Source organism: Gossypium hirsutum, chromosome A01 (assembly GCF_007990345.1).
Source record: "Gossypium hirsutum isolate 1008001.06 chromosome A01, Gossypium_hirsutum_v2.1, whole genome shotgun sequence".
In the NCBI taxonomy this organism is placed as follows: Eukaryota; Viridiplantae; Streptophyta; class Magnoliopsida; order Malvales; family Malvaceae; genus Gossypium; species Gossypium hirsutum.
The window spans coordinates 115487811-115508977 of record NC_053424.1 but is presented as its reverse complement, the minus strand read 5'-3'; the positions used below and the strand labels follow the sequence as shown (position 1 = coordinate 115508977).

Below are 21167 nucleotides of genomic sequence, written 5' to 3'. Positions count from 1 at the left end.
TCCCATAATAGTCTCAACAAGGTCTTATCTTGTCTCCTCAGCTAATTCCAATTTCACAATCTTTCCTTCCTCTAAGGCTACATTTCCTACCACCACTTCATGGGGTAAAAACCATTTTCAACAAATTTAGAAACAAGTCACAATTTCTGTCACCTTCAAAGTACTGAGATTCCTCTAAACACATATCGCACTCAAAAGGAACTCTGAATCAGTAGTATCGTTGCTCGTGTCATTGATATCTAAGGATCTATGATAGGCACACAAAAGAATATACAAGGAATAAATGAATTCAAAAATGACTATTTACATGAAATGAAAATTTATAAAGAATGTCAAAGGTCAAAAGAATCAGAATGAAATAATATTTACTCGGATAAATAAAAGTATGTTTTATTGAAAATAAAAATGTCTGAACATGAGCCCACTTCTCAAAAGAAATATCATTACTCCTAGGCTTTAGAGCAACAAGAGTGTTCTGAATATTACTCCGTAAAATTCCTAAAGATTGCAGGAAGTTCTTCTGCAGTCCAATTGTTTAAAGAAATTCCCGATTCGTAAGGGCGAATGCCCTCAAGGTTTCTTTGTTCAGTCCCTTCCTCATGTATGACATTGATGGGATGATTTTCATTTCCAAACATCTCCTTCTCCAGGTAAGCTATCCCTCCTGACACAAAAGTCGAGGATATGTAAGGGAACGTCGTTAATTTTCATTCAACTTCTTTTTCACTCAGCCGTGACCCTCTTCTCTCTCTCTCTTTTTCTTTCTCTTTTTAATAACTTTAACTAATTAGGGTCTTTTTATGGATTTAAATGCATTTGATGTGATGCAATGCAAATGCATGAATGCAAAAGAAAAGGAGATATTGATCTTTAATTCAATTCCATTAGAATAACTTTTCTAGAAAACAGATTTCTTTACATGAAAGTAGATTACATATGCGATCTTGCCCTTCATAGTCCAAGTAAACGCTGATCTTTTCTTCATGGTCGAATCTTGTAAATTCTCCAAAAGATGCCTTTGCTAGCTCCTTGCTGCTTAATCTGAGCCTCGATCTCTTGCTCGCTTATCTTCATGATACTTATCAAAAAGTGCCGGCTCTTGGATAATCTTTATTGGCAATTAAATCAAGTCATGTATTCCTTCGTGGACTTCCGGCTTTCTCTCATCGTGCTCTTGGATAACCTTTGTTGGCTTGAATCTCTGGCAATTACATCATGTATTCCTCCGTGGACTACTAGCTTTCTCTCGTCGTGTTTACTTGGACTATATTTAGACGACCGCACTATAATCTACTTTATCAAGAAATTTGTTTCCTTATGACAAACTATTCTATTTAGGAATAGAATTTTGAATCAACACCTTCTTTTCTTTGATGTAATGTAATGTAAATGCATGAATGCAAAAAGGTATCGATCTCGATTCAGTTTCATTTTAGAAAACGTTATTTAAGGAACAAAAATCTTTTCATAAAACGGATTACAAATACACTTTCGCTCGTAGGCCCAGAGTCTTAACCCTATCTAATAACAAAGCTAACTCTCGACCTCTATCTGAACTGTAGCTCATATTGGTGCTCAATGTGCTTGCCCTTTCTACCAGTATTTTTAAATGATCAGCTATCTCTTGAATTTGAATTACGGCTTCACCTATGAATGAAGCTCTACAGCCAAAGACACCTCCTCCAATGTTTGTGAAGTTGCTCTGATTACCTTGAAAGAAAGATTAGCGAACAAGTAGGCATTCCAGCTTTGCAGCATACTGCCTGAAAATGATATCAAACATCCTCAGTGCTTCTTGAGAGTCTTTAAATTTCTGCCTCCACAGAACATTTCGAATTGCTTGCATGAGTATCTTAGCAGCATAGCTAATCTCCACTTTAAAAGTCTTTAAACGATACGATCTTCTTTAATCTCTTTCTTTCATGCTCATTTGGGTTGTCCCGGTCATTAGGTCTTGCATTTCCATTATTTCTGATAGGTACAACATCCTAAAGTACCACAGTAAATTCCAGCTTGTTGTTTGGTAGCGGTCTTATAGTAAGTGAGCCTTTCTACCATCATAAGCAAAACTCTTTCCATCCAATTCAATTTTGTATGTCTTATACCCCTACCATCCACGAGGTGACTATCTTCATCTATAATGGTAGAAGTGTCCCTCAGTACTCCCCACGCTCACCTTGAATTGTTCATCTATCTTCATGTCAAGCAAATATTGCAATTCCCCATAACTGTTGTAGAACAACTGCTTGGCTTCGTTACTCCATTAATCCAATATTTCCTTTAACTCTTGGAGGTTATTTTGCATCACACTGATGAGAGTGTAATCCCATAATTCTGATGTGTATCCTTCGATGACACTATTTCCTTTTTCTATTTGGGTTTTCTCTGACCAAGCACAAACGAAAGAGTTGTCCTTCACTTTATTAAGATATTCGTTCCCCATTACAAAACTTTCTAACTCAGAAATCGAACCTTGAATCGACACCTTTTAATGATAAATGATATGAAATGATAGCAAAATAAGAAAAACAAGTCAGTGTCACATATATAAAAAATATAATAAATAAGAACTTATAAAGGTAGGCACTAAAGGTCATCATCATACTACCTGGGGCAAGCACTTAAAGTTTACTATATGTAGTTCAGTTCTAAAGTAAGGGTACCTGAACCAGCAAATTCCTCAATCCTCACCAATTATAGGCTCATATGGACCAAGTTCGGATCAGGGGGACACATTTCCCTATGGCCATGCGGAGATGAAAATCTCACAAAGACATAGGTACAGATGTATCCCGAAAGCAATCCACTAGCCCATGCGGAGGTGAAAACCTCACGAAAGCATAGCTTCTCACTCCCACTTAAGGGTGTGACCACAATGGTCATGCAAATGCAATGTGTGCGTAAACAATAACAAACATATGCAACTAACACATGTAAAAATGACATATTTTAAAAATTTTCCAAATTTCCGACATTAAGACAGAAAATAATCAATTTTCGGCTTGACTCTTTTATAGGTCCCCAGTGGAGTCGTCAAGCTGTCGAAACCATTTTTAAAAGAGGTGTTTGAAAAACGGGGTTCGACTTTTTGAAAAAATAAAATGGGAGTCGCCACCAACCTTTTTAGGTGTGATTGGATCACCTTTATAAAACATTTTGGTCTACGAAATGCAAGAAAACAGGTTCGGGAGTCAGTTACGCACAAGGAAGGATTAGCACCCTCGTAATGCCCAAAATTGGTACCGAATTGATTATTTATTGTCCTAATGTCGAAAATTTGAAAAGATTTTAAAACTTGAACAATTTAAAGTTGAAACTTGAGATTCCTTTGTTCTGAAAGTATACAAACATCACATCCAACATGTTAGGACACGATGTTTTAAATCCTTGTAACTAAAATTATCTCATGATTTTGAAAATTTATTAAAAGGATATTTGGTTATTTAGTCAAACGAAAAAATCGCAACCCAGCATGTTAGGGCACTATTTTCCGAATTTCTAAACACCAAACATTGCCTTATTTAAGAAAAAAACTTTTTCAATTAAATGAAATATATTTTTTAAAACAATGAATAATATAGAATTTAATAAAAAAATAATTTGATATAATACTAAAATTATTAAAAAAATAAAATATAAAAGAGAATTAAAAAATCAAGGAGATAGGGATTAAATAAAAAAAGGTTAAAAACGAATATGAACAAAGAATAAATAAGAACAAACCGTAGAAAATAAGAACGCAAGAGGGAGAGAAATTTGAGTGAATGCTCTCAATAATTCTTATTGCTTCCCAAAACTCAAGTGAAGTCAAGTTGTTTTACAATGAGGGGAGAGGCCTCTATTTATAGTTAAGCCTCCCCAAATCCAACGGTACAGATCAATTACATCAACGGTTAAGATTAAATGATATCTACAAATTAAATCTCTAAGATTACAAAATCATATCTTCTAAGATTGTATATCATATCTAAGATTGTATCATATCTAAGATTGCAATCATATCTAATATTGCATATCATTGAAGATTATATTTCCATTTGAGTCAAACTTGTAGATGGACCTTAAATATTTTCAAGTAATGGGCCATTCCGATCGGGCCAAATTATATTTGTAATTCTAGACTGAAATCTTCGTTTTTGGACTTATTTCTGGGCCCGAGAAAATTTGAGTGTCTACAGAGAGAGGAGTATGCTATTTGTAAAGATGATGAAAAATAGAGAATGCAATAGAAATTCTCATATTCTCATATCCATCTTTTATCTATTATTTTTGTTTATAATAATATGTTAGTATTTTAATTCTCTATTAATTAAAAATTATTTATGAAATTGGTGTTATATGTTAATTAGATATAATTCAAATAAAAATAGTATAATTAAATGAAATATCTATATATATATAATTTAATAAATTTTAACTATAGTTTTTTTAAATAAAATAAAACTCACCTTATCTTGTTAGAAAAATCCTCAAGTCCAAAACATACTACCCACTTTTCACAAATTTCACAAATATATTTTTTCTCTTTTCACAATATTTTAAAATATTTTTTTCTCATTAAATCCAAAATTTTTAATAATCCATAATTATCTTTAAAAAATTATTCAATTAGTGGATATCAATATATCTAGTAAATATATAATATTTGCTCACCTTTTTATATAATGCGATAATATAATTTTTTTTTATCTCTAAATTTGACAATTAAATCTATTGTTATCCATAGACTTTAAAAAGATAAAAATTTAATATGTGGTACTTTGAGATCGTATTACATCATCACTTAAAAATTAAAAAACTATACAAATATTCATAAACACTTAAAAATTAAAACTATTGGTTCCTGATTCAATTGGTTTGATTGGTTCAGCCACTAAACCAACAATAAATAAATATTCATAAATACTTTTAAAAAAAATTATTAAACCGGTTCACTTGTGCAACTACTGGTTTTTACCCTAGCTTTCAATTTTTACCGGTTTGGAGTAATTTTTTATTCAATCAGTTCAAATCTTTGTTTGGACTAGTATACCTATTAGTTCTTGGTCCAATTAGTCCAAACAATCAATTCAGTCATGTTCCAAGAATAGTAGTCACGTCATTAAATCTTAACGGAATTCAAATTTAGAGACCACAATGGATCCAAATATCAATTCAAGTATTAAAACGGACCTAATTGCAAAGTTTATGGAAAAAAATTATATTATCCCTTATACAATCAACTGATTTGCATGGAAGGATGCCTCAAAGTCTTGACCAACAAGCTACTGTAGTTTGTTACGAAATTTCAACAATAAATAAAACAGAATGGTTGGTCACGAAGAGTCTGCTAATACATAGATGACTTCAATTCTGTCAAAGTAAACAAAATGGAAATATAATATATTGCCTACCACATTTCTTAATTAAATATTTAGTAGATATTTGCAGTCATCAACTTGGAACAAATAGATAGAAACCAACAAAAGTAAGAAAGTGGCCTTTCCATTTTATTTACTTTCCTACATACCATATGCTCATGTTTTTTTTTTTCTGTCTTTCTTTTTAATTTTTTATAATTTTCCTTAATTTTCAAAATTGTCTTTCTTTGACTTGAGTGAGTAATCTGGTATCTATAAATACCTGCTGCAATTGCATACTTAGCCTCACACAAATATCTGTGCTAATTTAAGAACACAAATTTATTAGCACTTTGAACAATCTATTTGGTTCCAACAAGAGAAATACATGGCTTCACAAGTTTCTCAAATCCTTGCTTCACCCCATACTTCCATTCCCTGCAACATGGAAAATCGCCCCAAGGCTGATTTTCACCCTGGCATTTGGGGAGATATCTTCCTCAATTGCCCTAATAAGGTACATATTTTGTATTGTTTTTTTATTGATCTTAATACTGTTTAAATAAATTGTATTTAATAAAAAGAAATTTTCATTTTTGAGCAGGATATTGATACTGCAACTCAACTCCGATATGAAGAACTAAAAGAAGAAGTTAGGCGGATGCTTGTGGCTCCCATGGGTGATAGTTCAAACCAAAAACTGCCCCTAATTGATGCAGTCCAAAGGTTGGGTGTGTATTACCATTTTGAGGAAGAGATTGAAGATGCATTAGAAGCTATATACCATGACAACAATGATGTCGACAATGATCTCTATACCATCTCTCTTCGATTTCGATTACTTAGAGAGCATGGCTTCAATGTTTCATGTGGTAATTTAGTTTTTACTTTACGCATTCCTTAATACTTTTAATATATTTAAGATGATTGAGCCTACCAATGTTTTTGATATTGACTTTTGGGTATTGTTTTAGCAGAGGTATTCGATAAGTTCAAAGATGAGGAAGGAAATTTCAAGTCATCCATAACCACTGATGTGCGAGGACTGTTGGAGCTTTATGAAGCTTCGTATATGCGGGTGCATGGGGAAGATATATTGGATGAGGCAATTTCTTTCACCACCACTCACCTAACTCTTGCAGCACCGAATTTAGAGTATCCATTGTCGGAACAAGTTGCACATGCCTTAAAACAGTCCATCCGAAGAGGCTTGCCAAGGGTCGAGGCTAGGCGATACATTTCTATATACCAGGATACTGAATCCCATAGTAAGGCATTGTTGGAATTTGCAAAGATAGATTTCAACTTGTTACAGCTTTTGCATAGAAAAGAGCTAAGTGAAATTTGTAGGTAAGAGTTTGAATGTTAGACTTCAAAATCCTAACACTCTACTAAGTGAAATGAAGATTAAGTTGTGGTAATGGGTTTGAAATCTGTTGTTTGTTTTTTTTTTTATAGGTGGTGGAAGGATTTAGACTTTACAAAAAAGTTACCATTTGCGAGAGATAGAGTGGTTGAAGGTTACTTTTGGATAATGGGAGTGTACTTTGAGCCACAATACTCTCTTGGTAGAAAGATGATGACAAAAGTAATTGCCATGGCATCCATCGTAGATGATACGTATGACTCATATGCAACATATGATGAGCTCATTCCCTATACAAATGCAATCGAGAGGTTAGTTTTGTTGAAATTGTGAATGTACATTTATTTTGAAATATATACATGATCAATGATTGGATATTAAACATTTAGCCTCGGAAATGGGTTTCAGGTGGGATATTAAATGTATGGATGAGCTCCCAGAATTCATGAAAATAAGCTATAAGGCACTATTAGATGTTTATGAAGAAATGGAGCAACTAACAGCAAAGCAAGGGAGACAATACCGTGTCGAATATGCAAAGAAGGCGGTAAGTAGATTGACAGTTAACTTGGATATATAAAATACTTTATAATCATCCATAAATTAACATCCAATTTTATTTCGATAAAGTTATACAGTTGAAATGTTAGTTAGTATTAATTGTTATATTTTGATGCTGGTGCAGATGATACGACTTGCTCAAGCTTACCTTTTAGAAGCCAAATGGACTCATCAAAATTACAAACCAACATTTGAGGAGTTTAGGGATAATGCATTGCCAACCTCGGGCTATGGCATGCTTGCTATTACAGCTTTTGTGGGCATGGGAGATGTTATAACTCCAGAGACATTTGAATGGGCAACCAATGACCCTAAGATCATCAAAGCTTCCACAATAATTTGCAGGTTCATGGATGACATCGCTGAACACAAGTTCAAGCATCGGAGAGAAGATGATTGCTCAGCCATCGAGTGCTACATGGAACAATATGGCGTAACGGCACAAGAGGCTTATGATGAATTCAACAAGCATATAGAGAGCTCCTGGAAGGACGTTAACGAAGAGTTCCTAAAACCAACAGAAATGCCAGTACCTGTTCTAAATAGAAGTCTCAACCTTGCAAGAGTAATGGATGTGCTTTACAGAGAAGGCGATGGTTATACACATGTTGGCAAAGCTGCTAAAGGTGGGATCACTTCATTGCTCATTGACCCTATCCAACTTTGAACCTATGTGCCAGTTGGAACTGCAATTCATTGAGCAATCGAATTAATAAATTAAGTTAAATTGCTACAACGAGAATTTATTTTAACTTATTTGTTTTCTTCATTTATATAAAAGGTTAATAAATTCCACCTCCTTTATTTTTTTTATTTTCTAATCTTGTAAAACTCATTGCTTATGCATAAAAAAAAATTATCCATTATTCTACATGTGAAATTTAAAAAGTTGTTATTGTACTAAATATTTTTATGAAAAAAATAATTTATATATTAAAGATGTTCCATTATTAGTTTAAAAAGGAATATTTGGGTTTTCTATTTAATTTTGACCCAACTATAACTATAAGCCCAATCTAAGTTAAAATATAATATGAGAAGCCCAACTTTAAATAAGATGAACCGGGTACAATAAAATAAATTTAATACTAAATTATTTAAATTTGGTCAATAAAAAGATAGTCCTTGAAATTGATTTGTTTATTTTTCGATGAAGTTAAATTTAAATATTAAATTAGGATAAAAAAATTTAAGTATTAAATTAAAAATATTTAGGTATTAAAATGAATTTTGAAATTAAACTCAAGTATTAAATTAAGATAAAAAATAACTTTAGAATTAAAATTAAAATTTAAAGCCAAACTTACAAACCAAATAGTATATTAATTTTTTCTTATATTAAAACATTTTAGGGCATAATTTTAATAAACAGACTATTTTACCATCATCTAAGCCACAAAGATCACATTACCTAAGGACGAAACTACAATTCCGATTATAGTAGTTTTACCCTAATTAGATGTATCAAAATCAATAAGAAAAAAGTGTCTACGACTGTGGAAATTTGAGATCCACGACGTAAACGAATACATGCAAGTATAAAATTAAGTATTGATATTGTTTTCTATTTCTTTTAACATTCACATTAACTATATAATCCTTCCACCACCTCTGCTACCATTCTTCTTCCATGGCCGAACTGCCTTTAATTGATGCAAGCCTTCAACCTTGTTGACAACCCATTTCGGCTGAACTTTCACAACACAAATACATAACATCACCATCCCGAATGCCATCCCACATCCGTACTCCATTAACAAAGCTTTCCACCAAAATCCATCTTCACTTTCTTCTTCACCAGGCAATGCTTCTTTCCCAGAGTTTAATGGTGGAACAGGTGGATCCTGCAATTTGAAGAGTCGACTGTGCAAGAATGGATTCCCCAAGTAAGATTCTTCCTCAAATGTTGCTAATTGCCCAATATTAGGAATTTGACCAGCAATCTGAGGATTGAATGAAATGTTGAACTTGCTAAGCTCATTCAAACAATTCAAGTTGGTTGGAAATATGCCTGAGAAATTATTGTGTGATAGATCAAGATTCTGTAAACAATTCAGGTTCCCAATTTCCCTTGGAATTTGACCTGAAAATTTGTTCCAGGAGATATTCAGTACCACAAGTGGCAAATTTCCAATCTCTACAGGAAGTTCCCCATTGAATTGATTGTAACTCAAATGTAGCACACTGAAATGCTGCATTTTACCAATATCTGAAGGGACTTCCCCTGTGAGTTTATTGCCACTTAGTTGAAGATAACCCGAAACTCGATATTTTCGAACCGGTGAACCTTTAACACAAACTTGGAAAAAACCATATCCTTGAAGCAACTGATCCCATACGTTTTTGCAAATCTTCCTGGTAAGAATTGTGTATATAAAACCAAAAGGTGAGTAATCCATTGTTAGCAGCCTCTTGGTTACCAAGCAGTCGCTAGGACCAGCAATCATCGCGTTACTTCGTCGGTTCGATTCGAATGTTAGAGTGGGATTTCTTCCAATGTTTGCTAACTCAGGTGGGAATCTTCTGGAAAGTTGATTGTTAGCAAGGTTTAGCCACAATAAGCTACTGCAATTTCCAAGTTCACCAGGGATTTCACCAGTGAGTGAATTGTTTGCAAGCATTAACCACAAGAGAGACCTTAAGTTTCCGAAAGAAGGCGGGATCGACCCGATGAGCCGATTGAAAGAGAGATCAAGAGCTTGAAGTTGTGACAAGTCGCCATACTGTGGTGGTATAGGACCAGTAAATTGATTGTAGGCTAAGATTAAGAACTTCAAACCTACCATTTCAGAGAATTCAGCTGGTAAATGTCCAGAAAAATTGTTGTAGCTTAAGTCTAGTCTTGAAATATTTGTGAGCTTGTGAATCCCGGAAAAACTTAATCCATCAATATATGAATTCCCTTGAAGAACAAGAGATTTCAGTTGTCTGAATCTACCAAAAATCTCTTGTAATCGTCCACCAAAATTGTTGTAGCTCAAATCCAGAACAGCCAAGTTGTTCAGATACAATAGAGATTCTGGAATCACTCTAGAAAACTCGTTGTTTCCCAATAGTAAGCCTTCAAGGGTGGAAATTGATCCAAGCTCTGATGGAATTGGCCCTGAAAATTTGTTTCCCCACAGATTCAACATAACCAATTTCTTACAATACGAAATCTCTCTCGGAACTTCGCCATGGAACATGTTTACTGATAAATCCAAGCCTTTCAGATTACAATTGTCTGAAAAACTTGATGCAGAAATTAGTCCACTGACACGGTTTTCAGAAACTGAAAACACCACTAACCTTGAAAAACCAGTCCAAATATTACCAGCAAATTTGTTGGAGCTTAAGTCCAGATATATCAGATTCAAGCACCCATCAAAGAACGTGTCAATTCTACCAATGAAATTGTTCATTGAAAGGTTTGCAACAACTAACCTGTTGCAAATTGCAGGGAAACTAAACTTAACTTCCCCATGAAACCGGTTAGTTGACAAATCAAGCTTCTCTAACCTGGTCAATCCAGTCAACTTGAGCTCACCTCCAAGAATATTATGTGATAAGTTGAGGTAGACAAGGTTATGGCATCTGTTTAAATCATCTGGAATCAATCCCTTGAGTGTGTTTCTAGAGAAATCAAGGTGATGAAGTTGAGTCAAAGCTGAGAAATTGTTGAACATTTCCCCAGAAATTTTGCTGTCAGAGAGGTTTATACCAGTAACCCTCTCCATATCGGGGGAGCACATGATTCCATGCCACTCACATGGATTTGAAGTCCATCGATTCCATCCTGAGTACCTTCCTCGATTCACTCGGTTTTGATTTTCCAGAAATGATTTCAGGTTCAACAGGATTTCTTTGTCTGTGTTTAGAGAATTTCCTGACACAGTAATGAAAGCTGCAAATCCAAAAAAAAAAAAAAACAGTTCAACATAACCAATCCATATCCAAAATGATTAAAAGTAAAATAAACAGAGAAAGGAGTATATTTAAAACCTGTGATTAGGATTAAGAACATAAGAACAACTGTGGAACACCATGTGTTAGCTTTGCCTTGTAACATGATTTTTGTTTTTCTTATTCCTGTCTGAAAATTTAGTCTTGTAGGAATGAGTTCTTTAAACAGTAAACAATCAACTGAAACATAAAAACCCAGATTCTTATTATTTTATGGGAAATAAGAAGGAAATTCAATTACTAAAGGTTATGAACTCAGAAGAACCAAAAGTCAATTAGTCGTAACTACTACGTTGTTTTGATTTATTCCAACTTGTATGACTAGTTATATGGTATATTGACTTGACTTTGACAAAAACAACTTCTAAACGTGTGTTTCTCAGCGATTTACAACTCCACTTATTGATTGCGTAAAACAAATTTGTTACTCATGCGATGCGCGGTTAATTTTATTTATTTAATATATATTAATAGTAAAAAGTAAGTATCTGCGGACAGACAAACAATTTTATAATACATTAGTTCATTATTTCACAAGGATAACATACATGGAAAACTGGAGATAGCACAATTTCAAGAACACAACAAGCTACATATTTAGGATTACAAGCATATAAGTTTCAAAGTTTGTATTGGATCAGTCTGATCCAACATTTACTTATATTAAGGTTTTCAGCATCTTCCACACCACTCCAAGGTAAAGAAGAGCTTTAACTAAGATGAGCCAAGAATGATTTGCCTAGCAACCAAAACCTGTTGCAGATCGATTCGGTTGCTGCAGAGAAAAGTGGGTTTGGTTCAACCCAAACCCTCTAATCCCTTGGTATGGGTTGCAAACAGTGATCTGCTGGTGCAACCCACCTGTTGGGCATGACTGAGCCACGCCCATTTTCCATCATCACTGGGAATGAATGAAACGACAGTCCAAGATGATTGATTGGGAAATTATGCTCAAGTTCTTCCCTGGAGTACATGCTAGTCACTTCTGAACCTGAAAGTGTTAAGCCACCTCCAATGGCTTCCTTGGATGAGTTCAAGGTTCCACTGTCGGATTGCAGGACTTCAGAGTTTTGTGAACCTGTAGTGTGAAGAACTTTTCCTTCATCTTTCTTCGTCTCCTTTTCATCTTTTCCAGTTTTCGTATTCAAGAAACGGCCACCACATCCCCTCGGCCGACGCATAGCGTGCAGATGGCGAGAGTAATGCATATATGGCTGAGGAACAAAAGCAGAAGAAAAAACTTAATATTTCTGGCATAGGAACACATTCAAATATACCAACCACATCCATGATCTTTATACCTTTCGAGCTTTAGTGAGTTTATTCTCAAGAACAGCCTTTGCACGAGATTGCCGACGCCTAAGGATTCCATTGTACTGCTTGGCATTTACATATATCGGTCCATCCTCTGATGCTATGTTTAATGGCAGCATAACACGACCCTAAGACATAGTCATAATGGGTGAAATCAACTGTATACATAAATCTAGAGACTATGTTAGGTTAGAGATAAGAGAAGACGAACCGAAACTGGAGGTCCATAAGTTGAGAAAACTCCATAGCATTGATCCATGTAAGGATATTTTGCACAGACCTATGATTGAAGTTAGCAAGGATAAAAAATGTTAGCAAAAAGAAATGAATCACCTTATGAAGAAAGTTTGATAAAAATGCCATGGAAGTTCTTATGGAGTCAGATTTTATGTTATCCCGGTCAAAAAGTAACTTGGTTTTTCTATTAAAAATTCCATCCATTAACTAGCTAGCAATGTGATATACTATGTCTACCTCATGCTAATATACAAAAATCAATTTTTAACAGCAAAAATAGATGAAATTTTAACAGAACACCAGTTTACCCTTTGATTTAGTATATAATAATTAATTTACCTATTTTTTGAGTAGAAAAAAATACAATCTAATTCTTAATATAAGACATCCATAATACTTTTAAGGAAGAAAATTCGAAACAAATATTCATATTACCATGGGCGGCTGACCAAATCCTAGTTCAAAGCGAGAATGCTGTTCTGATGGAGCTGATTGCAGAGATATGACGGCCGGAGATTTTTGTCCATCCCCTGAACAATTGCCATCACCTGAATGGTAAATCATTTGGCTGGTTAGTACTATTACTAGTCGGGTACATTAATAAAAGTCCTTAAAAATCGTATTGTATGTATTTGGAGAAAAAAAATGGTATATTATGCCATTCTTATCACTTTTCAATAGTTGAATAATAAATTAAATTTTTTTTTCTTAATACTCAGTTTTTTTTCTTAAAAAAATTTAAATTTAACTAAAAATACTAAGAATTAAGAAGAATAACATGAAATCATAATTTCATACAATCACTTCTTATATTTAGAGAGGGGTTGCAGATCACATTTTCATATTTCTGTCCAAATATATACTAAAGCCAACATTAATCTTGGGTAGCAGGCTAGAAAAGAACCACTTATTACTACATGATCATGAAGATTGATTATTAGACAAAACAAAATTATGTAAAATAAGAAGTAAAAAGCATTTCGAAGATGCTTTAAGTTGCCTTATCCTTTAAGTTTTCATATCCCAAGAAATCAGTGCTACTTCTAAGTTCTAACTACTTTATCTAAAACGACAAAAGTGGGCATTCACACACCAAAAGTGAAAGAACTGTAAATCTATTTCCACATATGTTCCCTTTATGTTTTTTAAGATTAGTGGATGATGGAAAATTGAAGGAGTGGCATAATTTTTTATCCCTCTAATTTTATAAAAAATTATTTTAGTCCTTTATTTAATATTTGCATCTTTTAATCTTTAAATTTGAATTTTTTGTCAATTTCAAATGGATGAAAAAATCAAATGTTGTTACAATTTGTTGACGTGGGCAATCATGTAAATTGCTACGCAGATGACAAGTTAGCATTTATTTAAATTTTTAAAATTTACAAAGTACTAAAATTTTTATATTTTTTTAATTTATAAAAATTAATTAAATCGTGATATGTCATCCATATGACAATCCATATGTATGTCACATCAGCAATGTTAAAAAATATTAACTTTTTTATCCATTTTAAGGTGATTTAATAAAAAAACACAAATTTAAAAGCTAAAAAGATCAAAAAATTAAATAAAACACTAAAATAATTTTTTTTTGTAAAATTAGAACACCTTATAAATCATTATCCCAAAATATATTTTTCCCATTGTTGTGCCCATGAGAAAGCTCGAAAAGTTGAAATTAAATATAATAATTTTCATATCATTACAAAATAGAATTGAAAATAATAATAATAATAATAATAATAATAATAATAATAATAATAATAATAATAATAATAATAATAAAGAGTTCAGAAGCCATAAATTATATTTGGCCTACCACAGCCTTATCTCTAACCAAACTGTGATAAAGAGATGGATATATTTTATATTCATAATGCAGGTTAAATCTTCCTATATTTTATATTCATAATGCAGGTTAAATCTTCCTATTAATATGTAAAGAAGATGTGGATTTAATTTTTATTTTTATTTTATTAGTCTCATATTTTTTGAATTTTAAAAATTCAATTTTAATCTAAACAGAAATAATTAAATTTATTTGGTTACATTTTATTATTAGTCTTGTATTATGTATAAAGTTGTAATTTATTTAATGTTCTCTAATTTGATGATTCTTAGTCCCTATAATTTTTAGAATTTTAAAATTTTAGTCTTAACTTAAAGTGTAATTGTTAAATCTATTAACTAGCATTTTGTATAATATGTCAAACAAGTAAATATAACTTTATACATATGGTAATATGTTTGACATATAAGTTATTGAAAATAGAAAGAGGAATTCTCATTTGATTAAGACTAAAATTTCAAAATTAAAAAAAAAAAAGTATAAAAACTAAATTCACACTTAAGCATAACTTAAGCATAGTATAAGAATTAATAGTAAAATTTAACCCAAACTTTCTAGATAATTTCAAATTTATGAAGTCTACTAGTACCTTCTTCACCCTTTCCTGTTTTAAATCAAGGCTCAAAAACAACTTCCAAGAAATGAAGAATTTCTCAATCATAGGCATAGAAGTATTAATCTATAGCAAATTCAATATAGGGAAAGAAAACCACTTGATTTTAAGATAGAAACCTAAAAAATTACAAGAGATTACCAGGGAATATAGTGAAGTGAGCAGGATTCCCTTTATTCAGTCCTTGTTCATTGACTCTCCCAGCTTGTTTAGTACAAGTGAGTTGATCTCCATTAGAGGGATGTTCCATCAACAAATTCTTCAATTGGCCACAAGATTCTCCATAAATGGATGACTGAGATCCAAGCGCACTCCACCAAGGCTGTGACGGTACTGGTGCTAACTGCCCCATGGGATTATGTACAATCCCATCATGTTCTTTCGCATACAGAGTTTGCATCGCCATTCTAAACTCTCAAAATGATCCCAGAAAACTATCAATTAATTCCTGCAATACAAAGCATGCAATTAACATAAATCACAAACTTTTGCTCAACTTTTGATCCATACATATATAAAGGCTCCACCATAGCAACTTCGAAAGAGATCAAGTGCACAAACCAAAAAGCACCCAGAATTGGATAAGACAAAAGGGGGCCAAAACCCCATAGCAAAAAAATAAAAGATCATCAGACCCTGAACCAGACAAGAAGAAGAAGAAGAAGAAGACTCACAAAGCAGGTTGAGGAGTAGTTTGTTAGTTGAAGAGAGAGGCTGAGAAACCCCATTTGTTAGGAGCCATGTCGGCACAATTTCAAGCAAAAGAAATTAGAGATAGCTACTGTTCAAAGAATGAGAGAGAGGGGTGATGGGGTGGAGGGCTGATGAAAGCATACAAGTGTAATGGAAACTACACGCTGCTTACCAATCACCTTCAGTTTTCATGCAACTCTTTTGTACTATTATACAATAGAATATCAATACTACACTCACATTAAATAAATAATACCAAACCTATTCTCGCATTCTTTATAGCACATAAATTATACTATGTCTGTCTCTTCTAACTTGTTTTTTTCTTTTCCTTTCTGGTCATAATTTTATATATTTGATGTCATCTTTTAAATCTAACAAATTCCGGTATTTTATGATAAATTTAAATATTTGGGGTTCAAGTTTATCATCAAGAGAATGAGAAAAAAATCTAATCTTTTGGAATGAAAAAAAAATCTAATCTTTTGGTTGCTAATGTCCTAGCTTTATTAGATTAACAGTAACATTCTTTTTCTTTAAATTTAAGAGTTTGTTACTATTTTTTTTAGTTAATTACAATAATAGGATAAATTCCGATCAATCAATACAACTAAACGTGATTTAAACTTAGGTCATATCTAAAACAATAAACACCATTAATCATCAAACTATCACATGAAGTTCACAAATAAAATTACTTTAATCTATCTATAAGCTCTTTCTATAATGGTGAAATAATATCTCTTAATTAATTGAATATTATAAATGATATGCTAAGCAGTGGTAGATATGTCACAGCATTAATTTTAACTTTCAAGGTTGGCAGAAATTTACTTTTGGAGATTAAAGTATCGAAAAGTATGCCCTACAAGTTATGTCTTGGTCCACTAATTAGCATTAACTTTTTAAAAAAAAAATTTCTTTATTTTTTATTAATATAATATTAAAGAGAGAGAGAATGAGGATGACTTAATTTGAACCCGTAATATTTAAATCTCAACAAATACTCTGATTAATACACAATTTGAATTTAAAATACAATTGTTTTATTTTTGTGGATAATAGATTTAGATATTCACATTCATTATTTACTTTACTTTCTATATTTTATATTTTAGTTTTTTGAATTTATTAAATTAGAATATTTAACGAATTTTGACATTTATCCAATAAGTTAATTGATTTAAATTTAAAATTTAGATAATAAACAAATACATATTTTAAATTTAATTAGTAAATCCTAATTTAAAATTTATAGAAATTGTTTATCAATAATCATTCATATATAAATCAAATTCAAGCTCCATACTTATTGAAATAACAGTAAGAAAGAATGTCTTTTTTTTTTTGAAAAGAAAAACAGATATACATTAAGCTAAGCCACAATGAACTATAAAGCCATTAATACACCTAATCTTGTTTCCAATTGTTCAAGTATGTCCCTATGTCTTGTCAGAAATCATATTGATTATGCAACCGATCACCTAATTTATTTCTCTTAGAATGTGTCTAATACTCCATTGGTCTATATTCCTTAGTATTTGATTTATCCTCCTCAATAGGCTTGAGGAAGAATTTGCCTAAGGTCTATCTTGGAGAGCATTAACCACGTCTAAATTATTAGTATGAATCAAGATCTTGTTGAAACCCCATCTTTCAAGAAGAATCAGATCATCTATGACAACTTAAAGCTCAACATTAAAGACTGAACACTCTCCCAAATAAAATAAAAAATGCATTAAGTTGAGACTAATTTTTTTTTATAATAGTAAAATTTGTGTGGGTTAAAATTAATTAACATTAAATTAATTAAAATTTAACCATTCTCATTCTCGACTTAATGATTATAATGTAATTAACCCAAATAATTATAAGCAAAATAATAATATATTTATTATTAAATGGATGCTTTAAAGAATTTCTGAACTTTATGCTTTGCTCTCTATGCCACAAATTATAGTAAGAATAGAAATATGGTTAGTATGTGGCTTTAGCTTCTTTGCTTCACTTAGCAGAGACGCTTCCATTCCATGGCATCAAGATTCCTTCTTAATTAATTTACCTTTAATTTTTTTTTAAAAAAAGGCAAAGGAATAAGAAAGAGGACCACAAGCTTTAAGATGTTAAATATTTTCTTTAGTATAAATTCTATACGGACTTCACCCATTTTTAGTCATTTTCCCTTATTTTAACAAAAAATGTAATCAAGAGTCAATGTTAAGGCAATAGCAATAATATGAATCTTGTTTCTTCAAAATAATAATAATCATATGATTCTTGTAATTTCAGCAATACTTTTAAAATGAGTTCTATCTTGTTCATGTGTTTTTTCAATAGTTGCTATTTATCTTTTAATTATTTAAAAAGTTATTGGTAAAATGAAATAGGGTAAACTATACCCAAAGTCACTAAACTATTAGTAAGTTTATGTTTTTGTTACTCAACTTCAAAAAGTTACAAAAAAAATCATTGAATTTTCATTTAAGCCACTAGGTTGTTAAAATTATTGTTGCATGACCTTTTTTGTTTGCACCACATGCATCAATTAAAAGCTTTCATTTCCTTCCTCTGCAGTTCAATTTTTTCTTTTTTGAAACAACTTTGAACATCACGAATTTACGAATCAAAATCCAAAAAGCTTTCTTCTCTGATCTCCAATACTGGTCGTTAAATTGACTTAGATTTAAGGTATGTTCTTCTTCTCATCAATAGGTATTGACTCCCTGTACCAATCATTAAATCGTTTCTTAGAGTTTCTAGTTGGACTTCTTTTTAAAACTTAACAACCCAATGACTTAAATAAAAAAAATTAAATAGTTCAGTGACAATTTTATAACTTTTTTAAGTTGAGTGATCAAAATTTAAACTTACTAATAGATTAATAACCTTAGGTGTATTTAACCCAAAAAATTCTTCCAAAAACAAAGAGAATTTCGAAGTTAGCCCTAACTATGGTGCATACAAAGAGTATTTTTTATCCATATTTTTACAACAGATGACATTCTTGTTATTTAAGAATTAACTTCAAATGTCATGCGTGATTAATAGGGGTGACCAAAACTCTAATGGATTCAAAAAAATTTTTTTTTTTTGAATTCCGAGTTAATCTAGTTGAATTATTTGAGTTCGAGTCAAGTTAAATTTTACCATTTAAATAACTCGAATAGTTCAAATAACAAATTAATGTAAATACTATTTTGGTCTCTCCCAATTTTGGAAATGAGCAAATTCATGATCTCATTCTCAACAAAAAAATACAAAAAAAAAATATTTTTCAAAAATTCAAATTAATTTTTAAAATTCAAAATATTTATAAAAATTCCAAATTTTATATTTTCAAAAAATTATAAAAAATTCAAAAAAAATCTAAAAATATATAAAGAAAGTTAAAAATTTAAAATTTTTATAAAATAATAATTTTGGGACCTAAATAAGTTAATTAATGGTTTAAGTTTATCATACTAAACTATCTTATTTTTTTTATTATTTTGTTATGAAAATTTTTTCAAATATATACTGTTTTAAATTTTATGTGCTCTAATATGAAATTAGTTATACTATAACAAGATTTAAATTTGATATATTTAATTTTTTAATTTAACTCGAACATTTTCACTTGATTCGACTTGACTTGGATTTCATTTCACTCTACACAATTCAAAAAAAAATTCAAATCGAATAAGAATAATAAAATGGAACTTATCAACTCGAAATATTTTATTCAATTCGATCGAAAACTCACCCTTAATAACTAACTACACATCATATAAAATGTTTATGTGTTTTCTTTGTGCTTTTATCTTCACTTTTAATAAAATTTTATTGGAGTCTCACTGATAATTTTGATTTATTAAAATAAATTACACTCTAGGAGATTCACAATATGAGTGGAAATTTTTATAAGGCTTTTATTTGCTATTAAGTTGAAGTCTTATATAGCAATTTTGATCCGGTTTTAAATATCTCAAATTTTTAAATTATTAAGTATGCAGCTAGACCCCGTTAACTTTATGATTAAAATATCTATTATATATTTTTCATGAATTTGAAATTTGATTTTTTTATTTTTAATTTTAAGAATTTAATTTTTTTTATTATTTATATTTTAAAATTAGAATTTAATTGTTTTAAATTAAAAAAAATCACTGATATCAATGTAACTAAAAAGGATAGCATTATAATGAATTTGAATAATTTTAACTATATTAACCGTTAATTTTTAATTTTAAAATATGAAAAGTAGAGAAATTAAATTCTTAAAAATAAAAATATTAAGACTCAATTTTAAATTTACAAAGTGTATATAGACTTATGACATATTTTAACATAAATTTTCCAACACAAATTATTAAATACTAATAAAAATATGTATACTACTATATATAACAAGAAAGCCATTTTTTTACATTACTAATAAAATGGTTAAATTTTTAATTTTGATCTCTTTATATTTTTAGATTAGTTAAATTTTAATTTTGGTCTCTTTATTTTTTTAGATTATAGAAGAATATTTAAATTTCAATTTTGATCCCTATATTACACTCCACTTTGAGATTTAATCTTTATACTTTAAGTCTTGATATAATTTGGTACTTCAATGTTTATAATATCATTAGCTAGTCTAAATATTTTATTTTGATTAAAACGTTGTTGTGAATTTTAAGAATTGTTAACACGATTAAAATTATTAGTTAAATTTAAAATCATTATAATGTCATTTTTTGTCACGTGGCTATCGAGCAAGGATTTTTTTTTTTGAATGTCATACGAGCAAATTTAACAAAATAATTCTAATAGTGCCAACAATTAGACTTAAATTTATAAATTTAAAAAGATAGAAAAATTAAATTCATAAAAATAACAGCATGTGTAATAGCCCGATTTTAGGCTTAGTCGGAACAGTGGTTTCGGGACCACAAATCCGACGAAAAAAAATGTAATGGCTTGAATTTTCAGAGGTGTCGGAACGGTGATTCGAGATCACTAAATTCGACAAATTGGTAGAAAATATTATTAATTTAGTAAGTATAAGTTAAATATGAAGTTAGGAAAATTTTTGAAATAGTGAATAGTGCACTAGAAATAAATATTAAATAATTAGAATCGAAATGAGGTATCAAGACCTCGGGGATTTTAAACTGAGCCATAAATATTTTTATAAATATTTATAGAGTGTTAAAAAGTTAGTATTAAAGTTTCGTTAAGAAATTTTAAAGTTCCGATAATTAATTGAACAAAAAGGACTAAATT

At 30.8% G+C, this 21167-nt stretch overlaps 3 protein-coding genes across 4 annotated transcripts; 1 reads left to right on the top strand and 2 right to left on the bottom strand.

Annotated features, from left to right (window-relative positions):
• Positions 1 to 5644: 5644 nt before the first annotated feature.
• LOC107925546 ((+)-delta-cadinene synthase isozyme A) lies at positions 5645 to 7989 on the top strand. Of its 2 annotated transcripts, none has more exons than XM_016856267.2 (6): positions 5645 to 5856; positions 5944 to 6211; positions 6317 to 6689; positions 6798 to 7016; positions 7114 to 7252; positions 7391 to 7989. In XM_016856267.2, the coding sequence occupies exons 1-6, from the start codon at positions 5728 to 5730 to the stop codon at positions 7931 to 7933; spliced, it is 1671 nt and encodes a 556-aa protein (XP_016711756.2). In that variant the 5' UTR covers positions 5645 to 5727; the 3' UTR covers positions 7934 to 7989. The 2 variants fall into 2 exon arrangements, with proteins under 2 accessions (XP_016711756.2, XP_016711755.2); XM_016856266.2 differs by having other exon boundaries at positions 6314 to 6689.
• Positions 7990 to 8581: 592 nt separating this feature from the next.
• Positions 8582 to 11488, bottom strand: LOC107925542 (probable LRR receptor-like serine/threonine-protein kinase At1g74360). Its single transcript, XM_016856263.2, has 2 exons — positions 11248 to 11488; positions 8582 to 11149 (listed from the first exon to the last, which is right to left on the bottom strand). The coding sequence occupies exons 1-2, from the start codon at positions 11312 to 11314 to the stop codon at positions 8856 to 8858; spliced, it is 2361 nt and encodes a 786-aa protein (XP_016711752.2). The 5' UTR covers positions 11315 to 11488; the 3' UTR covers positions 8582 to 8855.
• A 226-nt stretch (positions 11489 to 11714) lies between these two features.
• On the bottom strand, positions 11715 to 16293 carry LOC107925528 (nuclear transcription factor Y subunit A-10). Its single transcript, XM_016856250.2, has 6 exons — positions 15899 to 16293; positions 15366 to 15672; positions 13195 to 13307; positions 12734 to 12802; positions 12510 to 12650; positions 11715 to 12422 (listed from the first exon to the last, which is right to left on the bottom strand). Exons 2-6 carry the CDS (start codon positions 15628 to 15630, stop codon positions 12021 to 12023), a joined length of 990 nt encoding a protein of 329 aa, XP_016711739.1. The 5' UTR covers positions 15631 to 15672; positions 15899 to 16293; the 3' UTR covers positions 11715 to 12020.
• Positions 16294 to 21167: the final 4874 nt, after the last annotated feature.

Coding starts and splice junctions, on each gene's coding strand:
- LOC107925542 (XM_016856263.2), bottom strand. CDS start 11,314: ATGTTACAAGGCAAAGCTAACACATGGTGTTCCACAGTTGTTCTTATG. Junction 11,150..11,247: donor GTTCTTAATCCTAATCACAG/GTTTTAAATATA, acceptor TTGGATTTGCAG/CTTTCATTACTGTGTCAGGA.
- LOC107925528 (XM_016856250.2), bottom strand. CDS start 15,630: ATGGCGATGCAAACTCTGTATGCGAAAGAACATGATGGGATTGTACAT. Junction 13,308..15,365: donor TCACTTCACTATATTCCCTG/GTAATCTCTTGT, acceptor TTTACCATTCAG/GTGATGGCAATTGTTCAGGG. Junction 12,423..12,509: donor AACTCACTAAAGCTCGAAAG/GTATAAAGATCA, acceptor TTTGTTCCTCAG/CCATATATGCATTACTCTCG.
- LOC107925546 (XM_016856266.2), top strand. CDS start 5,728: ATGGCTTCACAAGTTTCTCAAATCCTTGCTTCACCCCATACTTCCATT. Junction 6,690..6,797: donor GAGCTAAGTGAAATTTGTAG/GTAAGAGTTTGA, acceptor TTTTTTTTATAG/GTGGTGGAAGGATTTAGACT. Junction 7,017..7,113: donor TATACAAATGCAATCGAGAG/GTTAGTTTTGTT, acceptor AATGGGTTTCAG/GTGGGATATTAAATGTATGG.